General features: G+C 47.9%; 1 protein-coding gene across 13 annotated transcripts in view; it reads right to left on the reverse strand.

The window, feature by feature from the left end:
* Positions 1-554: 554 nt before the first annotated feature.
* The window catches only part of MYO9A (myosin IXA), a 173,781-nt gene continuing 149,731 nt past the window's right edge, over positions 555-24,604 (reverse strand). For 3 of the 13 annotated variants that reach the window (XM_030954924.1, XM_030954925.1, XM_030954913.1), the window contains 20 exons: positions 22,940-24,565; positions 21,618-21,699; positions 20,904-21,119; positions 16,270-16,382; positions 15,716-15,873; positions 15,110-15,336; positions 14,730-14,846; positions 14,059-14,247; positions 13,123-13,170; positions 12,372-12,483; positions 11,448-11,509; positions 8,410-8,602; positions 7,781-7,909; positions 7,341-7,446; positions 6,809-6,940; positions 5,491-5,614; positions 4,643-4,696; positions 2,377-2,579; positions 2,062-2,204; positions 555-1,663 (listed from right to left, as the gene is read on the reverse strand). In XM_030954924.1, coding sequence (XP_030810784.1) covers positions 1,176-1,663; positions 2,062-2,204; positions 2,377-2,579; positions 4,643-4,696; positions 5,491-5,614; positions 6,809-6,940; positions 7,341-7,446; positions 7,781-7,909; positions 8,410-8,602; positions 11,448-11,509; positions 12,372-12,483; positions 13,123-13,170; positions 14,059-14,247; positions 14,730-14,846; positions 15,110-15,336; positions 15,716-15,873; positions 16,270-16,382; positions 20,904-21,119; positions 21,618-21,699; positions 22,940-24,565 — 4,522 coding nt within the window. In that variant the 3' untranslated portion in view covers positions 555-1,175. The remainder of the gene's footprint in view (positions 1,664-2,061; positions 2,205-2,376; positions 2,580-4,642; positions 4,697-5,490; positions 5,615-6,808; positions 6,941-7,340; positions 7,447-7,780; positions 7,910-8,409; positions 8,603-11,447; positions 11,510-12,371; positions 12,484-13,122; positions 13,171-14,058; positions 14,248-14,729; positions 14,847-15,109; positions 15,337-15,715; positions 15,874-16,269; positions 16,383-20,903; positions 21,120-21,617; positions 21,700-22,939; positions 24,566-24,604) is intronic. The other 10 variants (XM_030954918.1, XM_030954915.1, XM_030954914.1 and 7 more) reach the window with 10 other exon arrangements.

The following is a 24,604-nucleotide window of genomic DNA, read 5'->3' on the forward strand; positions in this document are numbered from 1 at the left end:
ATAAATAAACCATCCCTGGAAAGGGCAGGGGGAGAGGGGACCGAGGAGCAGCTCAGCCAAATCCAGTCATGCCGGGAAAAGACAAAACACTCAGCAAAACTCAATTTTTTGCTATTTCCCCCATTTTTGGTGGCATTTCAGGAAAGGATAAGCCCCAGCCCACCTAGGAGGACAGATCCAGCCTTTGTAAATCTAATTATTGCCCTGGGGCTCCTGATTTTGCCTTTCCAGAGGTTTTCTGGTACCTGGAGCTTCTCCACATGCCACTGAGGATGATGATGAGACTGGGGAGGGATTACAAGCAGAGAAGCTGAGTCAGTAACTAGCATCATTAATTAGTCCTATGATGGGTTATGATGGTCTAATTACACCTCCAGGGATTTCCTGCTGAGAATAAAACTCCATGTTTTATTGAGTGATGGCCAGTGACACCAGTGGTGACACCAAGGATGGCTCAGCCAATTGCTCCCCTCCTCTCCCACCCAAAAATAATAATAACAATAATAATAATAATAATAAAAAAAAAAAAAAAAAAAAAGAAGTTCTGTCTGGGGAAAAATATAAAAAAAAAATTAAAAAAATATATATTTACACAAAACTCCAGGAACCAGCATATAAACAAATATCGCTTCAAGTAGTCCTCGATTATTATTAATTATTATTATTTTTTAATACTGATGATCTCGAAAAGACTAAAAAAAAAAAGGAAAGACGGTTAGGTCTCGTTAAAAAACAAAAAACCAAAGGGAAAAGGTGATTTTTGGCAGGTTTTAACACTTTTCCATGCACTTGGCGTTGGCGTGGATGAGGTGGTTAAAGCGCGGAGGGCTGGGCTGCAGTGGAGCCAGCTCGGGATGCTCCCGTGGGATTCTGAGGCTGGGTTTGCTCCTACCAACAGCGACGGCGATTCGGCACAAGGATTTGGCGGCGGATGCTCCGAGACGTGGGATGCTCCGAGGGGAAGGGCCAGGAGCCGGTCAGTGCCTCCCATCCCCAGCCATCCCCCGGCCACCCAAAGGTCTCAATTCCCCCAAATCATTAAGGCCACCATTAAAACCGTCCCCTCCCGGCCTTTTTAATTAAGAATTCATCTCCCGGCGTTAACGAGGAAGCCATCAGAGCACTGCCAATGGGGAGGATGCCCCGGCATGGACACGGCTCCAGGGTGGAGCATCTCAGACCATGAACTCGTTGCTCCCCAGGAGGACAAGGGGTTGGGCGGTGGCGCAATCGGCCTCAGGGTTCCTCTTGCGTCCCCCTCCAGGCCCCCCGTCCGGGGGCTCTTTGGTTTTTGGGGGGGACGATTTCACACTCTTCAGTTTCTGTTTGCCTTTCTCTGGGTTGAAGGTCCCGCGCGTGGTGAACTGCGGCCGGTCCTCGGGACAATGGAGAGGCCCTGGCAGGCCCTCGGGGCTCGCCCGGCTTTCGGGGGCCTCGCCATGGTGTCCCCCTGCCCGGTAGAAAGGAGATTTGGAGTACATCTGGAAGCGCTTCCGGGGCAGGTGGGGCAAGCAGGAGGTGGATGATTGGGAGGAGGAGGAGGAGGAGGAGATGGGGGTGTCGGTTGGCTCCGCCGGGTCCAGCCGCATCCTGGGGTGCCGTCGCAGCCGGCTCGGCCCCTCGGCCTTGGCAGGACGCAGGGAGGTAAGTGCTACACTTCTCTCTGCAGGGGCAGGAGCACCACAGATGGTCAGCACCCACACACCACCCAGTATCCAACCGCCCCGCTCCCAGGGGACACGTGCCATTGAAGCCAGGACAACATTCCCAGCATCTTGGTGGGGGCAGCATCACCCCAGATGATGTGGCAGTGCTGGAAGAATGCTCACCTCCCCATCAACCCTGGCTGCTCCCACCCATCCCCCCCAGGGCCACGTGCTTGAACCCTTAACCCCCCTCACTGCGTACATTTAAACTGTTGACTTTAAATAAATTTGAAAATTCCAAGTAACCCCTCTCCCAAAGTAACAGAAAAACACGGTGGAAGGTGTTCCCATGGCCTTTGAAGGTCCCTTCCAACTCAAACCATTCCATCATAAACGCAAGAACACCTGGATTTACCCGAGCGATCGGAGATGGCTCCTTCGGAGTCAAAGTTCAAATTTTCGGAGCTGTCAGCTGTGCCAATGGAGGCTTCGGACTCAAGAGTTTCATCGTCGGAGGCGCGGGGCTCCAGTGTCAGCATCTCAAATGTCAGCTCCTCCCTGCAAAGCCAACCCAGCCTCATTCAACCACCGGGACCAAAAAGGGGGAGAGGAGAAAGGGATGCACATGCACTGAGAGATCATGGAGGGGTGGAGGCCTCCAGCCATCAGTCACGACACCAAGCAACATCCAGAGGCTGGGGACATGGCTTGAACCCTCAGCCAGACTCACTTTTCCTTCTGCAGGCTCTCGATCTGCTCAGTCAGCACCTTCTCCTCCTGCTGCATGGCCACCTGCTGCTGCTCTGTCACTTCCATCTCCATGGCCTCCTCGCTGCTCAGGGTCTCCTCAGGGACGTCCGTCACGGAGGGCAAACGGCCGGTGACAGGGGACGCGGGGCTGGGGAAGGCGCCGCGCCGCACACGCCCTTTGCCCTGAAGAGAGACAAAGGTGTCACCACCACAGCCGAGGGGATGTGGCAAACACTCAGGTGCCAACCACACTGCTCTCCCAAGGAGTGAAGAAGAAGGCCCCAGGCACTGGTCCTCAGTGTGCCACCGCCGGACGCACCCCGGGCCCTCCAAAATCTCAGGCTGGGAGAAGTACCAGAAGGACTCAACACACTGGAGGCACTGGGGATGGAGGTGGTGAGGAAGACAGTGATGAGGATGATGCTGATGGACCAAGTGCAACTTGGTCCAGGTCCAAGCAAGCCCAGCTAGCAGCAGGCTGGGTTCCCACAAAGCCCACAGCTTGCACGATGGGAAGCTTGATGGTGGCTTTGGGTGGGAGCATCACCAAGGCTTTGATTTCAGGGCACCTGATAAAACCCGTTTTATCCTTGGATCAAGTCTCACATCCTTCCCTCATTCACCCTCGGTATTTCCTGAGCATCACAAGGGTCTCACTGACCCCTTCAGCAAACAGGAACTCCCACCTAATCATGTTGTCCATGCCATGCCATGTCTCATCTACAGGAGATCCAGAACCAGGACCACCTCCAGTGCTCCATTGTAAGACAATCAATGTGGATCTCTGTGCCCACAGTTGCACTCACTCTGATCTAATGCAGCTCTGAAGAACTATCTCATTTTTTAAATACTGAAACTGAAAACAAAAAAGTATGCAAATGGCGGAGGTGGAGAGATATATATGCAACTGTTTTAATCTTCTGGGGACCAGCTCTACAGATCTGCTCCATGGAGCAGAGGAAAATGGAGGATTCTTGGAGATGAGGGACATGGCAGATACTAAACAGCTTTTATCTTAACCATTATCATGACCAGACTTCTCATCTTCTACATTCCAGATCCTGACATGACCAGGACTAGGAGATGTCCATCACCCTGCCCTCCCCTGACAGCCATCACCGAGGAAGAACCTGCATCTCCTTGGGGTTGAAGAGCCTGTTGCAGCTCAGTTTTGCTTCCCCTATTTAACCCCCACAACTGTAGCATCCCTGGGTCTTCCTGACAACCCATGTGCTCAGAGCAGGTTTTCAGGATAAGGGATCCTCCCTTTTTCTCTTTAAAAGCCAGATTTTCTCAATTTTAGCCCTTTCATCTTTTAACGCCACATCTCAGAGATCTTTCTTTGTCAGCAAAGCCTCTCCTGTGCCCCGGTGTTCTTCTGATGACACTTTTCACGTGGGCTCCTGAGCTGAAGCACAGCTCCCTGAATCCTATTAGCCAAAAGCCCCCAGATCCCAAAGATCCCACTGCCTCGTGGAGTTAAGCCCCTGAGAAATGCTGTGCTCAGGGAAGCAGAGCTCAAATTTTGCTCTTCTCCACCTCCTGACACTCATGGATGTGGAAGAATGGGGGGAACCTGAGGGAACTTTCATCATGGACTGAGCCTGTTAGGAAAGAAAACAGCCCTATGAACATTCCCAAAATCCTGCAGGTGCTTTTCTTGCCTGTCACAATCTCACAGAACTCAAACTCAAGCTGGGATGGAGTTGGGGGACACAGGACTTGCTGGACTCCTCCTCATTCAAACCTGGGTGTCCTGACCTTGTGTTCAGGGTGCTGGTGCTCCTCCTCCATGAAGGTGGAGGAGACCTTTGGATGCCTCGTGGTCTCCAAGGCATCCAAGCTGAGGGTTTTATTCACCATCTTCAGAAACAACAGTGCTGTGAAAGCAACTTGATGCTGAAACACATCCTGAGCAAGGAGAAATCCAGGTGGGAAGGGAAGGGAAGGGATGAGTCAAGCAAAGTCAAAAAGAGGGAAGCACAGGATGGAAAAAAGAAATAAAATAGAAAATTAAAGTAAGGAGGAAAGGAAAAGAGGTGGGAAGCGTATTTCTGAGGAGCTGCGTGCAGGGATGGCCGAGTGCCAGCCCCAAACTCCTGTGCTGGGGGGACCTGCTGGAGGAACGGCGGCTCCGAGGAGCGGCGGGGCCGGACAGGTCACGGTGGGACAATGGCCGGTGGGACAGAGCTGGAATGAGCGACGGTGACACACAACGAGGGACGCGGCACTGCCGTGATACATACCGGGATTGAACTGCGGGTTATGCTCATAAATCTAACTGCAATTAGTACGGGCTTCTGGATTGGAGAGGAGATGAAAAGGAAAGCAGAAGGTTAGAGTGCACATGCCGCCGCCCCTCCAAAAACCCGCTTTGCTCAGTTTGAGGTTTTCTCGGTTAGCTGAGATGAGTGGGGCAGCTCTGCAGCACCAGCTACTCAATCTTGGGCAGCCCCTGCTTGGATTTCGTCCCCAAAAAGCAGAAGCAACGTGTCCCTGAGCATCACAGGGGGGCAGACGGGGGTCCAAGCTTGGCTCCTCAGCCCAAGCCTGTGCTGGTGGTGCTGCACCAGGTCCGTCCCTCTCCCGCAGCCCAGCAAGCCAAGCACAGGTGCATCCACAGCCTGCCAGCCCCATGCAAGCATGGAAGCTCAATGAGATGGGTTTGAGGCTCCCAAAAAGGCAGTGCGGGAGCAGGGAGAGCCTTTGGGTAACTCATTTTGGGTTCAGATAATGTGACTGAGCACGAAAAACAACGGTCCAGGTCACCCATGGGGTGATGTTGAGCTGCCCACTGAAAGGCTTGACTCAACTCAGGACCAAACAAGCTCAAATGAAGGTGGAAATGCTGATCAGGAACACCTGAGCAGGAGCGACAATGTTTCCATGGACTGTTCCCACCTCCTCGTGCTTTGGCATGACTCCCTGCAAAGGTGAGGAGCCACCACAGGGCTGAGGGTCCCTGTCCTGGTGGAGATGGTGTGGGAGTTTGCAAGAGGTTTGGGAGGCTGGGATAAGCAGGAGAAGATACGGTAGGGTGGCTTCAGGGGCAAGGAGAGGACAGGAGAGGACAGAGAGGGCTCTGGCATCTCACCATAGATCTGCGGATCAAGGAGAGGCGGCTCTTGGCTTTGTTCTCTGCAAACTCCAGGCTGTTGATGTCTTTGAGCCGAGCCTTGTACTTGTTCATCTGCTCGATGACAATTAACTCCACGCAACTAAGGGAGGAAAAAACCCAAAAGAAGACAAAATGGGACGAGGAAGCCATTTGATCTGAGCTGCTCTGTCTTGTCTTGGCTTATCCTTCAACGGGATTTTGTGGTAGCTTCTCCCTTAGCTGCAGCACATCCTCTCATTTTATTATGGAGAGGAAAGGATTATTTGGAAGATCTGCCCTGATGGAAGAGCACGGAAGAGAAAGCTCCAGCTGGAAGCCAGAGGGTGGTGAGAATTCTCCTAAAAAGTGTGATACCAGGCTAGGGATGGATTGAGGAACAGCCTACAGATATTAAAGATGGCCAAGGATCCCACCAGAGAAATCTACCCCCCTTGGAAGAGGGAGTGGTGGAACACAAACCTGGAGAAGGCAGACCGATTCCAACTCACTTGCACACAGTAACTCTACAGCAGCTCGTGCAACTGAGCTTTTTGTTTAATGTTGTCAGGAGGGTGTTTGAGGAAAAACACAGTCCATTCCTTGAAATAAAATGAGAGGATGTGCTGGAGCTGAAGCGTGAGGGAGAAGCTACAATGAAATCCTGTTAAAGGACAGATGTTCCTGCCAGCTGGATATTTTAACATGTTCTGGTCATCAACAATTTTAATACTTCCTGGAGGTAAAACCACCCCTTTCAGAAGCCTAGCCCTTCACTGGAGGGTTTTCATTATCGTAATTGACTCCAGTATCTATTTTAACACCTATTTAGTATGAGCCAAACCAAATCTGGGCAAGTTCTTCACTTTTTCTCTGTAAAACCTTTTCAGTTAAGGCAAGCACCATAAATAAATCTAAATATATTAATATCACTATTGCTGCAGACCAAACAACTCAGCTCCTCCAGTAAAAAAGCCAAAATCAAGTAACAATCAAGATCTGCTTGCCAAAAATGAATTGCATTAACTATAAAAACATGTCAGCACAAGCTCCACCTTTTCCTGTCAGGCAGGAACAAAAGCTTATCCACTCTTGGGGATCCTCCATCACTTAAAAATCCTCATTTAACAACTTCTTGGGGATTGAGAGGATTTGAAATACCTTCATGCAGATTTGCATTTAGATGCATAAATTACGATGTGTTTGTCCCTTTGTGCCAAAGCTCTCAATTTCTGAGCCGTTTGACCATCCTAGGGGTTACCAAGATATGAATGGTGATGTGGTGGTGGAGCCAGCTCACCCAGCCCCAGGCTCTTACGTGGTGGTTTTGCTGATGTCCTGAACACTCTGTAGAGGGTCTGTGGTGTCGGGGCAGCGGAGGATGCAGGGAGCAAACACAATGGCCAGGGCATTGGCTGACATGCGGTTGGTCTCTTCTTGGAGGGCAATCCTGAAAAAACAGGGATTAAGAGGGAAGTCAGAGGTGGAGGCACCTCCACTGCACCCCTTGCACATGGTCATGGCTGAAGAGAGGAGATGATATTTCTATGGTGTAATCTTGATTTGAGGGAGAAAGACAAACCTTGAGGAACCTCAGATATTCCCAAGGCAACAACCAGCCCTTTCCACCCAAAACCACATCCCTGCAGTGGCGAGAGGCACCTCAGGGCTGTAGGAACCACAAGTGACCAGAGCACAGCAGTAGTCACTCATCAACACAACATCCCTCGGAGAAACAGCTCCATGGCCACCTCCTGGGAGACAGGGTGGATGCAAAAGCCTCAAATGTTGTGGTGGGAAGGATGCCTGACCATGCTGCCCTTGCCTGAAGGTGCCCAGGCCCAGCATACCTGACCAGGTGGAAGATGAGGCGCTCCAGGGTGCTGAGGTGGGTGCGGGAGAGCTGGTCGATGACCGAGTACACCCCACGCACTGTCTCCTTCCTCTCCTGGAGCCCTGTGGAGAAACCACCAGCATTTAGGGGCAGCTTCTACTTCTTCCTCTCATTCAATATGGTACTTCTTAACCCTTAATTTTACTACTTAAGAGACAGAACTTTGGGGCTGAAATTAGCTGAATCATGATGCAAAAGCCACCAAAAGGAAACCAAAATGCCTGAGATTTTGCATAAAAAACCCTTCATAACCAAAAAATCAGACTTTGAAACCAGGTAAACACAATTTGGTAAAACTGGCTGGTTTGGCCCCAAAGAGTGCATGAAAAGTTTGGCACTCAGATGGCCACCATTTCCCTCTCCCAAGGGAATGGGATAGTGAGGGAAGCTCCTCACCCATCACCCGCAGGAACTCCTCGTAGAGCTCAAAGGTCATGAGGGGGTTGGGCAGATCTCGGAGCCACTGCTTGAACACGCTGGCAATGACGTGGATGTTGTAGTCGTCTAAATTCACGTTATCGATGTCTGGGTTTGGCACCAGATGAAGCAAGAAGGAAAAGAACAAGAGACCACGATCAATATGAAGCCCAAGGCTGGACAAGGTGACCTTTAAAGGTCCCTTCCAACCCAAACTGTTCTATCATAAAGTGTTCTAAAATAAAATATGTTTACGTGCCTTTAATGGCAACAAATCCAGCACATGATTTCAGCTCCACATGGTAAAATTAGAGAGAAATACATTTTCCAGGGCAAATAACTTCAGGTGGGACCAGGATTTCTTTTCTCACTGATGATTGCTAGGATGTAAATAAGGCAGCACTTTTCCCCAATTGGAATGACTTTTTTTCGTGGATTGCTCCCAAAAACATCATGAGTTGGCGACCTGAGTTGTGACTGCCAACGTGAAATCATTCCTTGCACAGCCCAGAGTCAGGAATGCTGAAACATTCCACCTTCCTCTCATCCAACTTTGCTGCTGCAGAGATTTTCCTCCCCAAGTTGAATCTTTTCCCCCTTCCCCTGACCTGTATCGAGGCCTTGCCGCAGCTCCTTGATCTTGTTGGTGGATCCTGATTTCCTGTAGATGCCCTCGGTGTAGAGCCCGTGCATCTCGATGTAGTTGATGAGCTTCTCCACCAGCAGGGGCACTGCCCGCTCCTCGCTGGTCAGCCGGGACAGCTCGACACCAAACTGCCGAGGGGAGAGCTCCGGGTCGTGCTGCACAGGAAAAGGGAAAAAGGTATTGAAATCCTTCTGCACCACCCACTCCTCGCTGGCCAGCCATGCTGCAGGAAAAGGGAAAAAAGGGAAAAAAAAGGGAAAAAAAAGGGATTGAAATCCTTCTGTACTGCCTGCTCCTCACTGGTCAACCGGGACAGCTCCTGTCACAGACACATTATATGAAAAATCCTTTCTTTAGGATTTTTTCTCCTGAGAAGTTGAGAGGCCTCAGGAACAAAACATAAACAATGGTTATCTGCCACTGTGGAATGCAAAAGGTGCATCTGTGATTGGTCTCATGCAGTTGTTTCTAATTAATGGCCAATCCCAGTCAGCTGGCTCGGACTCTCTGTCCGAGACACAAGCCTTTATTATTCACTCAATTTCTTTTCTATTCTTAGCTAGCCTTCTGATGAAATCCTTTCTTCTATTCTTTTAGTATAGTTTGAATATAATATATATAATAAAATAATAAATCAAGCCTTCTGAAACATGGAGTCAGATCCTCGCCTCTTCCCTCATCCTCGGACCCCTGTGAACATTGTCACAAGCTCCACACCAAACTGCTCCAGGGAGAGCTCTGGGTCATGCTGCAGGAAAAGGGAAAAAGGGACTCAAATCCCTCTGAGATGCAATGCTGGTGCAGCTTTGGATCTGATTATTCAGAGTCCTTCAGCAGATACAGGAGTGTGGTATTCTCAGGGTCCCGCGACGAAGGAAGGAAATGTTGAAGCTGACTCCATGTTCTTAGAAGGCTAATTTATTATTTTATGTTACTATATTATATTAAAGAATACTACACTAAACTATACTAAAGAATAGAGAAAGGATACAGACAGAAGGCTAAAAGATAATAAAGAAAAACTCGTGACTCTCTTTAGAGCCTTGACACAGCTGGACCGTGATTGGTCATTAAGTTAAAACAATTCACATGTTGGATAAACAACCTCCAACCACATTCCAAAGCAGCAAAACACAGCAGCAAATGAGATAATATTGTTTTCCTTTTTCTCTGAGGCTTCTCAGCTTCCCAGGAGAAGAATCCTGGGCAAAGAGGATTTTTCAGAAAATATGATGGTGACACAGGAGATGTGTGAATCTAATGGAGGACAGGACAGGACATGGGTCTTGCAATGCCAACCCAGTGTCTGGACATGCACCTGAAGGCAAAAAATTTGGATTTTCTTTCTTTAACCAACCCCACTGTAGTTAAATTCCCAGCCTGGCAGAGCCAAAGCAGCTGGGCATGGTCCTCCTCCACCTCCAGCTCCTCCAACAGCATCTCCAGGGATGATTTCACCTCCCAAAGATGCACAAAGCAGAAGAGGCAAATATGAATCTTGGGTGTTTAAATCAACTTGAAGAATTGCAAGTTACAAAATATCAATGAACAAACAAGATGCCAACAAAAGAACATGAAAAGACCCATCTACAACTGCCAGGAAGGGCCCTTTTGCCAGCTGCAAATGCTCACTGGAGAGTTGGTATCTGGCAAATTCCAATGTAAAGAAAGTCCTCCTACATAGGACATTCCGGATGGGAAAAGTCAAAAGATCCAATAAAATATTGACACAGATTCTCAGCCCTAGACAAAGGTGAGATGCAACTCTGCCTTCAACAAGGCAGTGGCTCCCCTCACTCCTGCATTTTTCTTTCTCCAACTCAAGTGTCATCCTTTCATTGATCCTGCAAACCTTAGCAGCAGATGTGTGGAAAGTCCCCATGTTGTTTCTTTCTCATGACTGATGGTTTTTAGCTCCCTGTCACTGAGAACAACCCTAAAAACACAAATTCACCAAGCACAGAGGAATTGGAGCCTTCCTAGAGAAATTCTAACTGCCCAGTGCAAAGCTACCCATTAAGACACAGTGAACTTGCTTCCTGGGATGCAGCACAAAAACTTCCTTGTGCAGAGAAGTCACAACAAAGAAGGCAGATCCAAGAACATCTGAAAAAATTAATCAGACATCTCAATGAACTTTCCACATTTTAGAGCACAAACTCTAATGAGGTGTTCCCAGTTCCTGCAGAAATAGTGCCAGAAAGGGAAAGACTGCAGCAAAAGTTCTATATATATTCAAAATACAAATGTATATATACAGAATACAAATATATATTCAAAATACAAATCCCCCCCCTCACACACATATCTTCAATGTATATATCCAGATTATTCCTTGGGAAAAAATGCCCTCATGCAGCTTTCTGGGGGCTGTGTATTATGGAGGTTGTTCTCTGAGAAGCCTCCCAGAGAGCTGATCAAACTTTCCACTCATTATTATTGTTACTCTATGTCCTTCTTTTGGGCACAAAATAAGCTGTTTAAAACATCCCCACCAAATCTGGATGATTCATTGTTAGCTGGGATGACCTGCTGCACTCATTCCCTGTTCCCCATACCCTTAAATCCAGTAAGCAATATTTAATTCCCCTCTAAAGAGGGCAGCGAACATCCCCCACCTGCCCTTCCTCGCTCAGCTGTGGCAAGCAAGGACTGTAGAGAAAAACCCTGTATTTCCAAGAATAACCCCACATTCCCAAACCCTTAAAAGCTACAAAGCCAGGGAAATTCCTATTATTCTGTGTGGTTACAAGAGGGAACGACACTGCAACATCTGCTGCATGACTGGGCAGATCTACAGTGACTCATCACTGCATAATTCCCAAAATATCTACAAAACTCTGGTTGGAGAGACCTCTGGGGATCTCTGGTCTAAGCTCCTGCTGAAAGGAGGGTTATTTCCAGAATTTTATCAAGATTTGCACCTCCAATAATTTTATACAAACTTGGGATCATTGTCTCGAGGTATTCAACGGAAGCAAAGCACTGAGAGACACTTACCTTTTTGGAGCACTTGGTCGTGGTTTTAAGACAGCACTTCTTGTGACAAGCATATTTACATACTGCAACAGAGAAAAGGAATGTTTAATTATCCCAAAAAATCACACTGCTGGAAAAACAGGAATTCGTATGAATTGAGCAGCACTTCTCAGAGCTACCAAGTCAAAAGCACATTGGATTTGCAGTTTCCAGGGGCCAAGTCTGTATTAGATCCACTCAAACAAAAATAATGAAGCCTTTGAAATTAAAGGTGCCATATTTACATACATGAAGCATTAAACCCTCTCCTCATCCTCCTGACAGATCAACTCAGACTATAACCCCTGAGAGCTATCAGACACAGACACCCTCAGAGACTGGAAATGGCACCTCCTTTGCATTCTCGCTGCACTGAGCCTGAAATGCTCCAGGGCTGATGCTGCCAACCTAATCACAGAAATGGAGGAGGGATGATGGAGAAGGCTGATCCATTTCTTGGGTTTTTCCAAAAAGAGATGGATCAGGTTTTTCCATCACCCTCCTCCATTTTCCTGATCTCCCCAAAAATTCAAAGAGGTGAAGCCAATGAGTTTGCCAAGGTCAGGATCCCCAAAGGCATCCCAGGGACACATTTCTATACCTGACTTTACTGTCCTTCCTACCATGACAGTAAAATGTGTCTGACCTTATGGGATGGGCACATAACCCGATGGGATAAGATGTGTAACACAAAGTTCATTAACTGTGTCAGGAAGGACTGCTGGGATGGACTTACTAGTTGACGTCAGAAACCTTAAGACCTGTCCCTAAATCTCTTCAGGTGTTACAAAAATCAAAATTATGTGAGCAGGGGGTTGTAGGAAACAGCAGTAAACACATTTCAGAATCCCCAAACTCATCACTGTGATAGAAGCACAAGAAAAGGATCAAATAAAGAGTACTTACATTTACAAACAGAAGCCCTGTCCATGATCCAGATCAAGGAGGAACAATATTCACAGTATGTGGGGATGCTGTATTGGGTTGCCTTGAAAATGTGACCATTGTGCTCTTCCACCTGGAGGATAAAGGTTGGGTGGTGAGAAAAGGGAGCCAGTGCTCAGCCTGCTGCAAAATGGAGAGATCAACACAGCTCTTCAACTTTAGCTCTTGCTTTTATTTGGTATTTTTGTTTCTTTTTCAGCCCAGCAACTCCATAGACAACCCAAACCAACATCCACCTTGTAGGGGAACCAAACTATCACGGAAGCAGGTTGGAAATTCTTTGCCTGAGCTTGGCAGGTCAACTTCTTCATGTTAAGGTTTTCTATGCACCTGTGGCCCCTTTTTTTGGCTTTGCACCTGCACCCTTCCCAGTACCATCACATCCCTTAGGAAAACAGGAGATGCAATGATCCCAGAGATGCAAAACACACACTGTAAACTTATGCAGAAAGCTGGAACGAGACTTTGTTTTCCTCTCAGTCCTTTTCTAACAACCCTCAACATTACATTTATGTCTTGGCTGATGAGGGATGTGTTTTCAGAGCCAACCCAAGTGATCCCTGATCAAACAAAGCAAAGCCACCTCAAATGTCTTTCTAACATGTCCTTTCAGGGCTGATGTTCAGATCTCAGCCCAGGATGTGTCACAAGCTGGTCTCTTGACATTCTGACCCCAAGGACATTGATTTTTTAATGTGCAAGTTAAACTCACCACGTCTGCTTCCTTTTTCCTTCTCTTTTTTCGTTCCGTTTTTGGCATCTGGTGAGGGAAAGAGATTTAACTCAGCTTTTGGGCAATTTTGCCAGGTAAAGAGTACAGAGGGCTCATATCTGACATTGTCCAGTGCCTTCCAGCCCCATCCTCCAGTGCACCTGCAGCCCCAGAAGAGTCACTCTAGAAAACTCTCCTATGGATCACTCCAGTTTTGGAATTTCCCTGGACAGTTCTTCCTTGGAGAAGAGGAAGAAGCTCCATCTTGGAGCTGGGAGTAGCTGCTGCTCCAGCTCTGACCCCACTGGCAGTGACCCAAGGAAAACATGATGCTTTGAAGAAAACCTGCCTGGAGAAGAGGCTGGAGAAGACTTGGAGCAGAAGAGCCAGGAGATGGGATATTTGTACCATAGACACCATCTCCCAAGCCCAGCCTCAGATCCCGTGGTCGGCCTTGCAGACAATATGGAGCAGGAGGTGAGATCAGGTCTATGACACACTGCAGGCTCCTTCTGCTCTAAGAACAGTACCCAGACCTGAGCCACTGCTCATGTCCCCTTCTCCTGCAACCCAACCCATGGTGATTGTATGATCACTTGGGAAGTGGTCAGGAGACCCAAGAGGGTGTATCTCTTTCAGCATCCCTCAAATTTTGAACAAAACCCCCAGAACTAAAGAAGCACCAGGAGCTGCCTTTCCAACCACGCACAGTTGGTTGCAGCTTTGCCCTGGGGATAACATCTAGTCCTTGGCAGCCCAGTGTGATCTGGGGTTGGCTGAGCCCAGTGACACACAACCAGTGAGTCACATCTTGCCTTGTCCAGCTCAGCTTAAAGCAGAGAAGACAACAGAAGGTCCCAGGTGTCTACAGAGGCACAACCCCACGGAAATAGAGCTCCCAAACCTCCAAGGGAGTTTAAGGAAAGTGCCGAGTACCTTCCCTGCGGTGTAGTCCAGGGGTTTGTACTCGTGCATATATTCATCCAGGAAGACTTTGAAGGTATTGACCCAGACTTTAACTGGAGACTCACTCCAGTCCCTCTGCTCAAGCCTCATGTTCTTCTCCAGAATCTGCTCAAATAAGGCGTAGAGGTCCTTGTAGCGGATGCTCTTCCCATCGTCCATCTTTTAAGGGAACAGAAGCAAAAAAATAAAAGTGATTTTTATACAGCCCAGATTTTTCTAGAGACTTTTTCTTTTCCAGACAATTACTTCAGCCTCACCAGCTTCCAGCTGCTTGGGGAAACTTCCAATATGATACAGAGAAGAAAAAAAGGATCAGACACCTCCACCACCAGCAAAGGTAACACAAAGGTTCCCAGGCACTTTGGGTGACAAATTGGCTTTCTGTCATCTCCCCTTTGGCTGACAGCAAAGCTGTAATGAAGGTCAGGAATCTACACCCAATGTACCCTGAGAGATAGCTCATGAGGAAGTGTTAGTCTAAATTTAGATCATGGGACTGAATGCAAAGGAAGCACATCCATCCTTTGGTATGAGCAAACCAGAAATGGAGGGCTTGGCAACACCTGTACAACCAGGAGGACCCCGAATATCCCCTTTCTCCTGGAGGTGGAAGTCCTCCTACCCATCATCTGGTCACTTACTGCCAATGCTGAGGAGTAAAAACTGAAGATGTTTTGTCGGAATTCCTTCAGCGCTTTCTTGAACACGACATCCACCAGCGTGTCCTTCTTGCTATCCTCGTTGTCCAGTTCATTCATCTGGGAAAACAAGGGGGTTTTTACACCCGTGACTCTTTTGCTGCAGCAGAGCTGGTGTGAGATGAAGCAGCACTAAGAAGCAGCTGCTCCACCATGATCACCAGGTGGTTTCTCCTGCATGAAAACCAGAAACTTCTCTAGACCTGCCCTGGCACCCTTAGATGAATTATTACCATTACTACAGCTACCCACAGGATCGTTTTTACTTTATTGCCTCTGTCTGCTCCTGGATCTCTGTGCTGATTTATGGAGCAGTGAGTTACCTTTTTCAGGAGAAACTCATCCATGCTCTTCAGGTCACTGGCACTGGTTATGATCTGCAGGGAGTCGTTCTGCCACTGCACGGGCTCCAGAGCCACGTTGCTGATCTTGACGCTGCGCTTGCGCTTGACCTTGGGAGAGGGCTCCTTGTTCTCCTTGAATTCCCGCCGGTAGATGCCCGACAGCTCCGGACTCCGTGGAGGCGTCAGGTGATGAGGACCCAACTCTGCTGGTGATCAACGAAAAGAGGGGAAGAGATTGAGGAGCAGATGCAAAATAATTGTGACACTAAAACAGGGCATTGGAAGAAACCTGTGGAAGAGAAAAGCACAGTGTAGAACTCACGGGAAGATTAAATGTCATTTTTGCTTTGGTTACTTCCTCCCTCAAGAGAGGAAACATCTGTCCATTCCAGATGGTGGCTGGAAGGATTAGTGACATGGAATTCCTTGAGATCCATTATGGATCCCACCCTCTAACCTACTTGCCATTGCTCTGGCTTGACACCACCCTTGAATTAAGAGACATGAACCAGCATGGACATATCCCAACTTCCCAACCCAGTTTCTCTCTCCTTACAACTGGTCCCATGTCCCCCCACCATGTACCTTCACCAAGCTGCAATCCAGGAATGGTCTCCCTGCCAGGGGCTTCCTGCTCTGCGTACAGCTCCAGCAGCTCAGACTGGGTAGCGAGCTTCTCCCGGGGGGTCTTCTTCTCCCCCTGCTTTCCCTTCACCCAAAACCTCATCTTGGCTCGTTGAGGCCTGGAAATAAGTCATGGAAACAGGAACTGCCTTAACTAGGAAAGGTCTTTCTACCCAAAACTGCCTCAGTCTTCTGGACATTCCTGAGGAGATAAATCCATGCCATTTCTACCAGGGAAATGCGGCTACTCGTCCTCAGCAAAGGAGAGAAACTTCAGTTGCATGCATGGGATTGGGTGGGACAGGACGTGTGGCCCATGCCACCAACACTTAATTGTGGTGTGAGCCACACACACATTGATTGGGTCTGCCCATGGTCATGTAGAAAAGGTGGGATGGGTAACTCATCCCACTGCAGGTGGAGCTCCAAAGGAGCCTGGGGGGCTCTCCTGGGGCATTGGAGAGCAAAAAGGACACAGGAAGGACTTGTCTGCCATCTCCAGCCATGATTCCTACCTCCCATCTGGAGTCAGACTCTTCTGTGTGGCTGCCAGCTTCCCAATCTCCCCCTGGGACATGGTTTTGTGCAGTTTGGCCTGGCCTTCCCCAGAGGTGAATCGCTGCACGGTCTGTAACGATTCCAAGCATGAAGCATTTAAAAATAAGACAGCTCTTGGGATATCAGATGATTTTTTTTCCCTATCAAAAATCAGGTATTTTATCTCCTACATCTTTATTTCTATTTGCCTACAGCTGAAAACCTACAGTCCTGGTGAGTCCCTAGAGAAATATTTTAATGATTCCTAAGAAAGAGAGGCATTTCCCTTGCTCCAACTCTCCAACCAGGTCCAATCTTCTTTCTCCTTGAGCAGTTGGTGATGAAAATCAGTTTGCACCAAGCCACAGGTCATTATTGCTCAGCATGCACAGCTCTTCCACCATCTTCAACCAGACCTCATTCCAGCTCTCCACCCAGAGTGTCCTGTTAGCCATAATGATGTGATTCCCCACGGGAACCTTCAACCACCTGGATCTGTCCCAGCAGAAGTTCCTCCTCCAACTCTTGCTGAGCACTTTACACAAAAAACCCAAAGTCTTTGTGCCAAGGACACACCAAAAGGAATTCTTTAACAAAGAAATTCTGCAGCTTTAATAGAAAATATCTCCACCTTTGCCATAATTTAAAATGCCCTCAGGTAATTTTTAAGGGTGGGATGAATTTGCAGTAACTCAGCCTAACAGGATCCCATGAAGTAGCCCAGAAATAGACTTGCCATATTTAAAAAATATCTAAATTTTTGTTCTGTTTTCCAATTGCAGCTGTGATTTGGGAACTGCACTCCTGGAGGAGAAACTTTCAGCATAAGAAAAGTGGAGAATCAGGTTGTATGAAAGGATTTGGGAGACGATGGTCAAATGTCTCCTGTAGCTTTCCTATCACCTCAATGTCTCAACTGACTGCTCTATGTTTAAAAGCAATTATTTTACTTCTGTTAAAAATATTTAAATAAAATTCTATAAAAAGTAGGTTGCAGGGGGGTCACATTTGCCATATTGACTCTTTTTCCATGTTTTATTCCCTCCCTCCCTCAGACGAACATCTCTTCCAGCCAGGAGATGGCATCATGCAAGGCAAAATTACCACTGGGAAAGCCAGGAACTGCCTAAACCATGAAAGAGATTTTGTTCCTGTCATTCTTACATTTAGGTGATGATCACACAGAAATTGTGGATAAAAGCAATTCAAAACCTATAAAAGTGATCTCCATCCAGCCCAAACCTACTACTTGTTTTAAAAATGATCTGTTAAATATTTGCCCCCCCAGTATGGTTTTGTTCTTGAGTAATTTCAACTTTTCGGGTTTCCAGCTTTAGTAAATAAAGACTAAAAGGCTTTTTTGGCACAAGATCTTTCTGTTTGAGGTTATCTGCCAGGAAACTCTGAATGGAAAGGATGGGAAACTTTCTCAGATGTCAAGATGAGCATCTGCACCAGAAAATCCCCTGCTAGAGAACACCACAAAGCATCATGAGGGCAAATGGCAATAACTGGGGGTCTGAAGGTATCTCCTGGTTGAGGAAGGGACCAAGTATTTTTTCCTCTGACAGAGTAACCTGTGTTTCAGCCATCCATAAGGTAACTGTGGCCAAGGGACTTATCCCAGCAGGCAGCAGTGCTGTGTGCTGCATGGAAAAACTTCCTGAAGCTCCCTCTGAACGGCTTAGGACAAGATCATTGCTGGCTCTTCAGCAGTACTTGGGATCAGCTGGTGGCAGGTACTTGGAGTCATGTTTATCAATTCATGGCTTTTGTGTGGAGGGTGGAGCAAAACAACTGGTTCATTATCCAGGTCCCACTCTCTAAGGATGTTTCCAGAGGGTATTTCTGGTGTGATTCCTCTAGCCAAGGCCTTCCATTCATGCATCTGCTCCAGGAAAAGCTCTCCAGGCTTAGGTGCCAAACAAAAGTGGTGTTAACACGTGCTGGCAGAACAGCCAGGAGCTGTTCCTCCCATTTGTGTCTCACTGCAAGGTAGGTTGATTCTTGGCTATTCACCAGCCAAAAATCTTCAGTCTTGGTCTTGTCAGGAAGCTCTTACTCCTTAAAGAACCTTGGAGTCAACTGTACCTGCAGCAGCCACCTCATGTACTGCTGCCCCATGGGTTTCAGCTCCAGCTGCAGGTGCTGTGGGTGTTTGATGCTCTGGAATACCCTGAATGTGGGTCAGGAGCACTGGATTCCAGTGGGCCTCTACTCACCAGCTGGGCTACACAATCAGTGACTTGATGGCTGAGAAAAAAATGGGCAAAACAGGCAGAGCAGCTGGTGACCCATCATATGCTCGGCTCCATGGGGCTGCACGGGATCTCTCGTTCATCCAGCCAGCAGCCTCAGCTGCTGAGCAGGACAGGGACAGAGGCTGCTTTGGGAGTCATAGCTGGAGGCAGGAGCTGTCTGAAGGAGCTATTCACTGGCACAGGGACCAGCCTGCACATGGTGGCTGCCAGGCTCGCCTTCATGTGACTATCACAAGACACAACCAATGTGTCTGCACAGACATCAACCTCTGTACCTTTGTGTTTGTCCCCAAAACACCCCAAGAGGCATCATCCAGCTTTATCATGGGCTGCTCTGCCATCTGCAACACCCAACTGGGCTCTGCTAATAAATACCAATAAACAGTCCCTAAATTTTGCTACTTGTGATGATCCTGACCCAAAAAAAGCCCCAAGCCAAAGGGCTGGTCCCAAACCTGCAATACAAAATACAGATGGAAACACTGGACACATTGTCAGGACACACAGAGGGAGAGGAGCGCAGAGCACACAACACCAGGGGTAGTGTTGGCCTAGAAAGCAGAACTTACCACACCAGGGGGAAAATTCCTGACCACCAGTTAGAACCAGTGCTGGAGAGCAGAGGAGAGGAGGGACACAGCAGAGACAGGAGAGAGAGATGGCACCTACTGCTACTTGCATGCAGTGAGAGCTGTTAAACCAGGTGAGCAGAGTCCCAAGGAGCACTTCCAAGGAGTACAGTGACCCAGGATGCTCCCAAAGATGGAGCTTGTCAAGATGGAGCTTGTCAAGCACCAGCACAGCACTTTTCACACCCCAGAGGGAATGATTCCTACAGCTGCAATTCCCTTTGTACGTGGGCAGCCTCCAGGAGCACAGCAAGCACTCCAGGTATGGCATGGGGGGCCATGGTTTGGTGGTGAACAACTCAGTGCTGGGTTTGTGGTTGGACTCAACAATCTTACAGATCTTTTCCAACCTAAATGTTCCTATCATTCTATGTAAAAAAGTGCGTTTTACTGCATAAAATTCTCCCTTTCCCAATCTACAAGCAGGGACTTGCATAAAGGTGCAGCCAGGTTATCTCAGCCCATAGAGATGTGCCTTTCAATCAGGTTTTCAGTATTCCTGCCTCAACCCCTCCAGCAAATTTATCAAGAGCTGGCTTAAAAAATTTATGGAATTTGTAAATCTCTGCCCTCTTCCAGTGAGGAAATTATCCTGGGAAAAATTATCCTTTATAATAAGAGCTGCTAAAAGAAAAGTCATGAAAAGCCCTCTTTGGCCACCTGCTTTTCTTGGAAAAGCAGCTTTTAGGATGGCACGGGATGTTTGCTGGACACACATCAATGCTGTGGCACAAAATAAATCTCTGTCTTTTGGTTTCATGCTTTTCTTTGGTTTTATACTCAGCTCCACATCCTGTACTGCAGCTGGAGGAGAGGAACATGGCAGCCCCAGCCAGCACTCCACCCAAACTCTCACAGCAGGACAGGATTCCTGGTGTTTATCCACACTCCTATGGGGACATCTCCACTACCTCAGGAAAAAAATTACGAGCGGGTTGGAATCTGTTGGCCTCTTCCACTTCTGAAACCTCTCAGTTTGTGATTTTCCAAAAGCAGCTTATGTGGGTGGGAGATTAAGTCTGAGATGGAAAAGCTCCACTGCACTGGCTCATGTCAGACCTGCTAAGGGATACTTGTCACTGTGCTTGGAAAAAACACTTTGGTTGGTCGCCTTTGTTTCATAACCCACTATTTCACTCTCATTATGTTTTCATTGCCCAATTTCCATGGTTTTGTTTTTTCTGAGCTGCTGTCTGCCAGCATCACTCTGATAATTGAGGACAAAGTAATCACTGGATATGGTGGCTAAGCATAAAAAATCAAAAGTAAAAGAAGCCACAGGATTTACATCATTTTGTTGTCTGTTGTTTTTGGAACAATATTTACTTTCTTTTTTTACAGATGTATATAGGCCATTTTTAGATCAAAAGCTTCCAAGGGGAGGATGAGTTAAAGCCCCCAAAACAGGTAATTGTGCAATACAAGTTGTAATGCTCCAGGAAAACTATGGGAAGTGTGGTGGATATCTAATCAACCCAGGAGCAAGAAATAGAGCTTGGATGGAGCGCTGAGCACCCTGGTCTAGTGGAAGGGGCTTGGAATTGACATTTAGTCTCTTCCAATCCAAACCATTCTGTGATTCTGTGAATCTATGATTTTCTGCTGTGTTTGCCAAATTTACCCATCTACAGCATCCTTGGGAGTGGGAAAAGAAGCAGTGGAGGGATCAGTGCAGCTAAGGTTAGCGAAGAAAGGCTCCCCCACCACATTGGACACAATTACCATTTCGGAGTCACTGTAACAGGCCTGCCCCAGGCGGGCTGCGGGCACCGCCTCGGCGTGAGGAGGGTGCTCAGAGGAGAGAAGGAACTCAAAACTGCCATCGTAATCCTCTTCCTCCGTATCCCCCTCCCCATCAGCAAAAGTACCTCTAGTCAAGAAATCGGAGCGCGTCCGCGCCATGCGGGCTTTCTTTTTATGGCTCGGTCTGGGCACCTGCTTGACCAAAGGATAAAACAAAACAAAACAAAACGAAAAGAAGGGTTTTAAAGTAAAAAGGAGACTCTACCCATGTAGCCTTAAGACATCTCTGAGTGCCACTGCACCCCATGGAGGGGATGCAGTATTATGTCTAGTGAAAACAGCAAAGGACCAGGAAGAACAAAAACTAAGACAGAACGGTGAAAATGGACAATCATGGGTGTCACTGAAACGGAGACGTTAAACCAAACCAAGACAAGACGGCGTTGGACAGTGTTTGCCATCAGGATCACAGGATCCTTTTATCCAGAGCTGCTATAAATTATTCCTACAAGGCTTTTTATTTTAAGAGCTGTGGAGAAGTGTCGTTACTGTGCTGCCATATCCCCCTTCCCATGTCTGGCAGCCCTTGCGTTTCAGAGTTCACTTCTTTGAAGCTTTTGAGGGAAAACTGGCCAACTAAGTTATTTTTTGCCCTTTTCAGTGGAAAGAGAAAATAAACAAGTCACGACTCACCTCTCCTCTGCCAGACCCCGGCATCTTAAATGGCTTCCGTGCTATTTCACCCTTGGAAAGGCACTGATGATTTGCCTCTCTGCTGAAACACAAGAGAGCAGAGATCTTTCATCCTCTCCCAAAAGCCTTCCCACTGCACTAGCCCAGATGCTGGGAGTCCAAGCAGTCAAGACTAAATTGCAAGTCTGAGGTCATGGGGTTTCAGAATTGTTTGGGAATTCTTCAGGACTGGACTTAACACCAAAAGACAAGAAGAAAAAACATCTGGCTGTCAACTTTATACAGCAAGGTGGTTATGGATTGTATCTTTGTACTTTGGGATTCTCAAATGTGACTATTCTCTAGCAGAGCAAAACTTAAAATACAGCAATTCTTAATGTCTTTTTCCTCCTGTTGCTTGTTCATGTTGCACATGAACCAGGAAAAGAAATTTTCAACAGGAATCTTCTCCTGTCACAACTGCACAGAAACCACAAGACTACTACACTTGGAGGTACCTTGGGTTACCAACAGTCATTCACTGGGAGCTTTTGCCTTGGAAAGGGTGCAACAGGATTTAGGAGGAGGGTGATTTATATCCTTTTTGAGCTACATGGCCAAAACCACCCCAAAATTAGGCAAGGCACCTTAAGCAACAGAGTGGGAGCAAATGTTGCCCCAGGATCTTGCTGCCATCTCCAGATCCTGGGGCAGCCCAAGGTTAAGCAAAGCAATGGAGCTGAGCAACTGCTAAGACCATTACAGGTGTAATTAATTACACATGTGAATGACACAGTCTACAAAGAGCATTCACTCCCAAACTCTCTCTGTAGAGCTGGTGTTTTTTCATCTGCAATGGTCAGTGTCCACATGGCTTTGCTGGATTAATTATATGGTAAACAAGGAAAATCTTGGAATTTTCTGCCTCATCAAGTCATTTCTATTACAACTGCCCAAAAATCCTAAGAACTTATTCATCATGTTTCACCTTGAGAAATAAACTCCTATCCCCATTCATGTAGGGTGAATAATAACAATTGTATTGTTATTGAGTCTGTTTATTGACTCTCTTCACTTGCTCATATCCATGGTTATATAATGTTTTAAGATCCTGAGAAATTCCATGTCTTTTTTCCTTTCCCTCTGACCTCCTCATTGCTAGAAGATCAAGAACCCTTTGTTTAACTATGAGGTTTGTGCAGACTCCAGAAACAACGTTCTGGACCCTTTGTACAAAAAGTTTCCTAGCAGAAAAAGAGCCCATGGAGAAAGCCTATGGAGACAGCCTGCAGAGAGAGCCTATGGAGAAAGCATAGGAGAAAGCCCATCATCTTTTTACTCACTGGAGGCCAAAGGGATTGTCCTTTGGTGTGAAGAACATGGAGCTTGCCCTCATCTCCTCAGTGGCCTGGTTGGGTATCCGAGGTTGCCGGAGGCGCTCAGTCCTTGAGAAATGGCTGCCTGGGTGGTCCTTGGGGTCCAGAGCTGGCTTGGAATGGCAGCGGGGCTCCAGACCTTCTCTTCTCTCCACAAACATGCTGACAGGCCGGTCTTTGGGGGCACTGTGGGCTGGAGAGCTTCCCCTGGTGCCAACAGTGAGACCCTTGATGTCCACTGCTGGGGTTGGAGCCATGCCTGGGCTGGGGCTGTGCTCCCCTCTGCTCTGGGGGTGCAGGATGAGCACTGACTGAGGCCGGCTGTCTGGTTTTTTGGCTGGTTTGAGGGAAGGGTCCTTCACTCTGCTCTGCTCTGTCCTCTGCAAAGCCTCTACCCTCCCTTGCTGCTCGAAGGCTTTGCGTTGTCTCTCCAGAATTTCCTTCTGCTGACGAATCTGCTCCATCATCTCCCTCTCATTTTGCAGCTGAAGCTGCTTTTGCCGTTCCTCCTTCTCCACATTGAGCTTTTCCAGTCTCTTAATGACAGAACCTGGAGAAAGTGCCCGCGCTGCTGTCACTGTCCCACGTTCCTCTCTCTTGGTAGAGGGTTTTTCCTTTTCCTCCTCTTCTTCCAAGGCTTTACCCTGTTCTGGCTCAGAGTCCTTCCTGACCTCAGAGAACATAACTGTCCTTTCCTCTCTTTCCACTGCTTTATTCCTCAGGTTATTCTCCACCGTCTTCACCTTCACATTGTCTTGTGGTGGAACATAGAAAGTGGGGAGGTTGCTGGAAAGGAGGGTTTCTCTTGGGTGAGCCTTGGTAACATTCTGGGGGTCACCAACCCCACTCTCCTTCCTGCTGAGGTTATCAGGCAGCACCGTGTCTGCTGGGGTCTGTCTGCAGCCAGGCAAACCATTGTTCCCATCCCCTGCACAGAAAGGCTTCTCCTGCAGCAGAGCCTGGGGACTGCTGGGCAGGGAGTCCATGGGAAATGACTGTGTCTCATGCTCATCTAAGACTAAGGAAATGAGTTTACTACTTGAGGTATCTTCGCTGCTTAACAACTCGAAGCTCCCCTGGGAGCTCTCGCTCTCGGGGGTTCCCTGAGGGGAATGCAGTGCCTCGGGCAGCAGCTCTGTGGACCAGCGCTGCTCCTCCGAGGGTGACAGCCCGCCCGTGGAGCGCACCTTGAGCAGCTCCAGGCTGAACTTCGCCTGCTCCAGCTCCCGCATCCTCCGGCTTTCCCTCTTGGCACGAACCACTTTTTTCTGGTTGAGATCCTCCAGCGACTTGGGCCTCTCTCTCACCATGATCTCCTCCTCGGTGTCCATCCCACTCTGGCTGCTGGCTCTCTCATGCCTTTTGTACAGGGAAGTATCCAGTGGGTCCACGTGATTCACCCTATTATTCTCCATCAGTGATTTATGTTGTTCCACAGCTCTCACTCGCTCTTCAAATGAGCTGTCCTCCCACTTAGATGGGTCAGAGCCTTTAATTTCCAAACCATCTGCTTCCAGTCCATCCTCTTCTCTACTTGCCAGGCCATTCTCCAGCTGTGTCTCTTTTAACTGGTGCTCTTTCAAAGCTCTAAACCTGGAAGAAAGCAGAAAACCAGGATATTCAGCCCTGTGG

Source organism: Camarhynchus parvulus, chromosome 10 (assembly GCF_901933205.1).
Source record: "Camarhynchus parvulus chromosome 10, STF_HiC, whole genome shotgun sequence".
Taxonomy (NCBI): domain Eukaryota; kingdom Metazoa; phylum Chordata; class Aves; order Passeriformes; family Thraupidae; genus Camarhynchus; species Camarhynchus parvulus.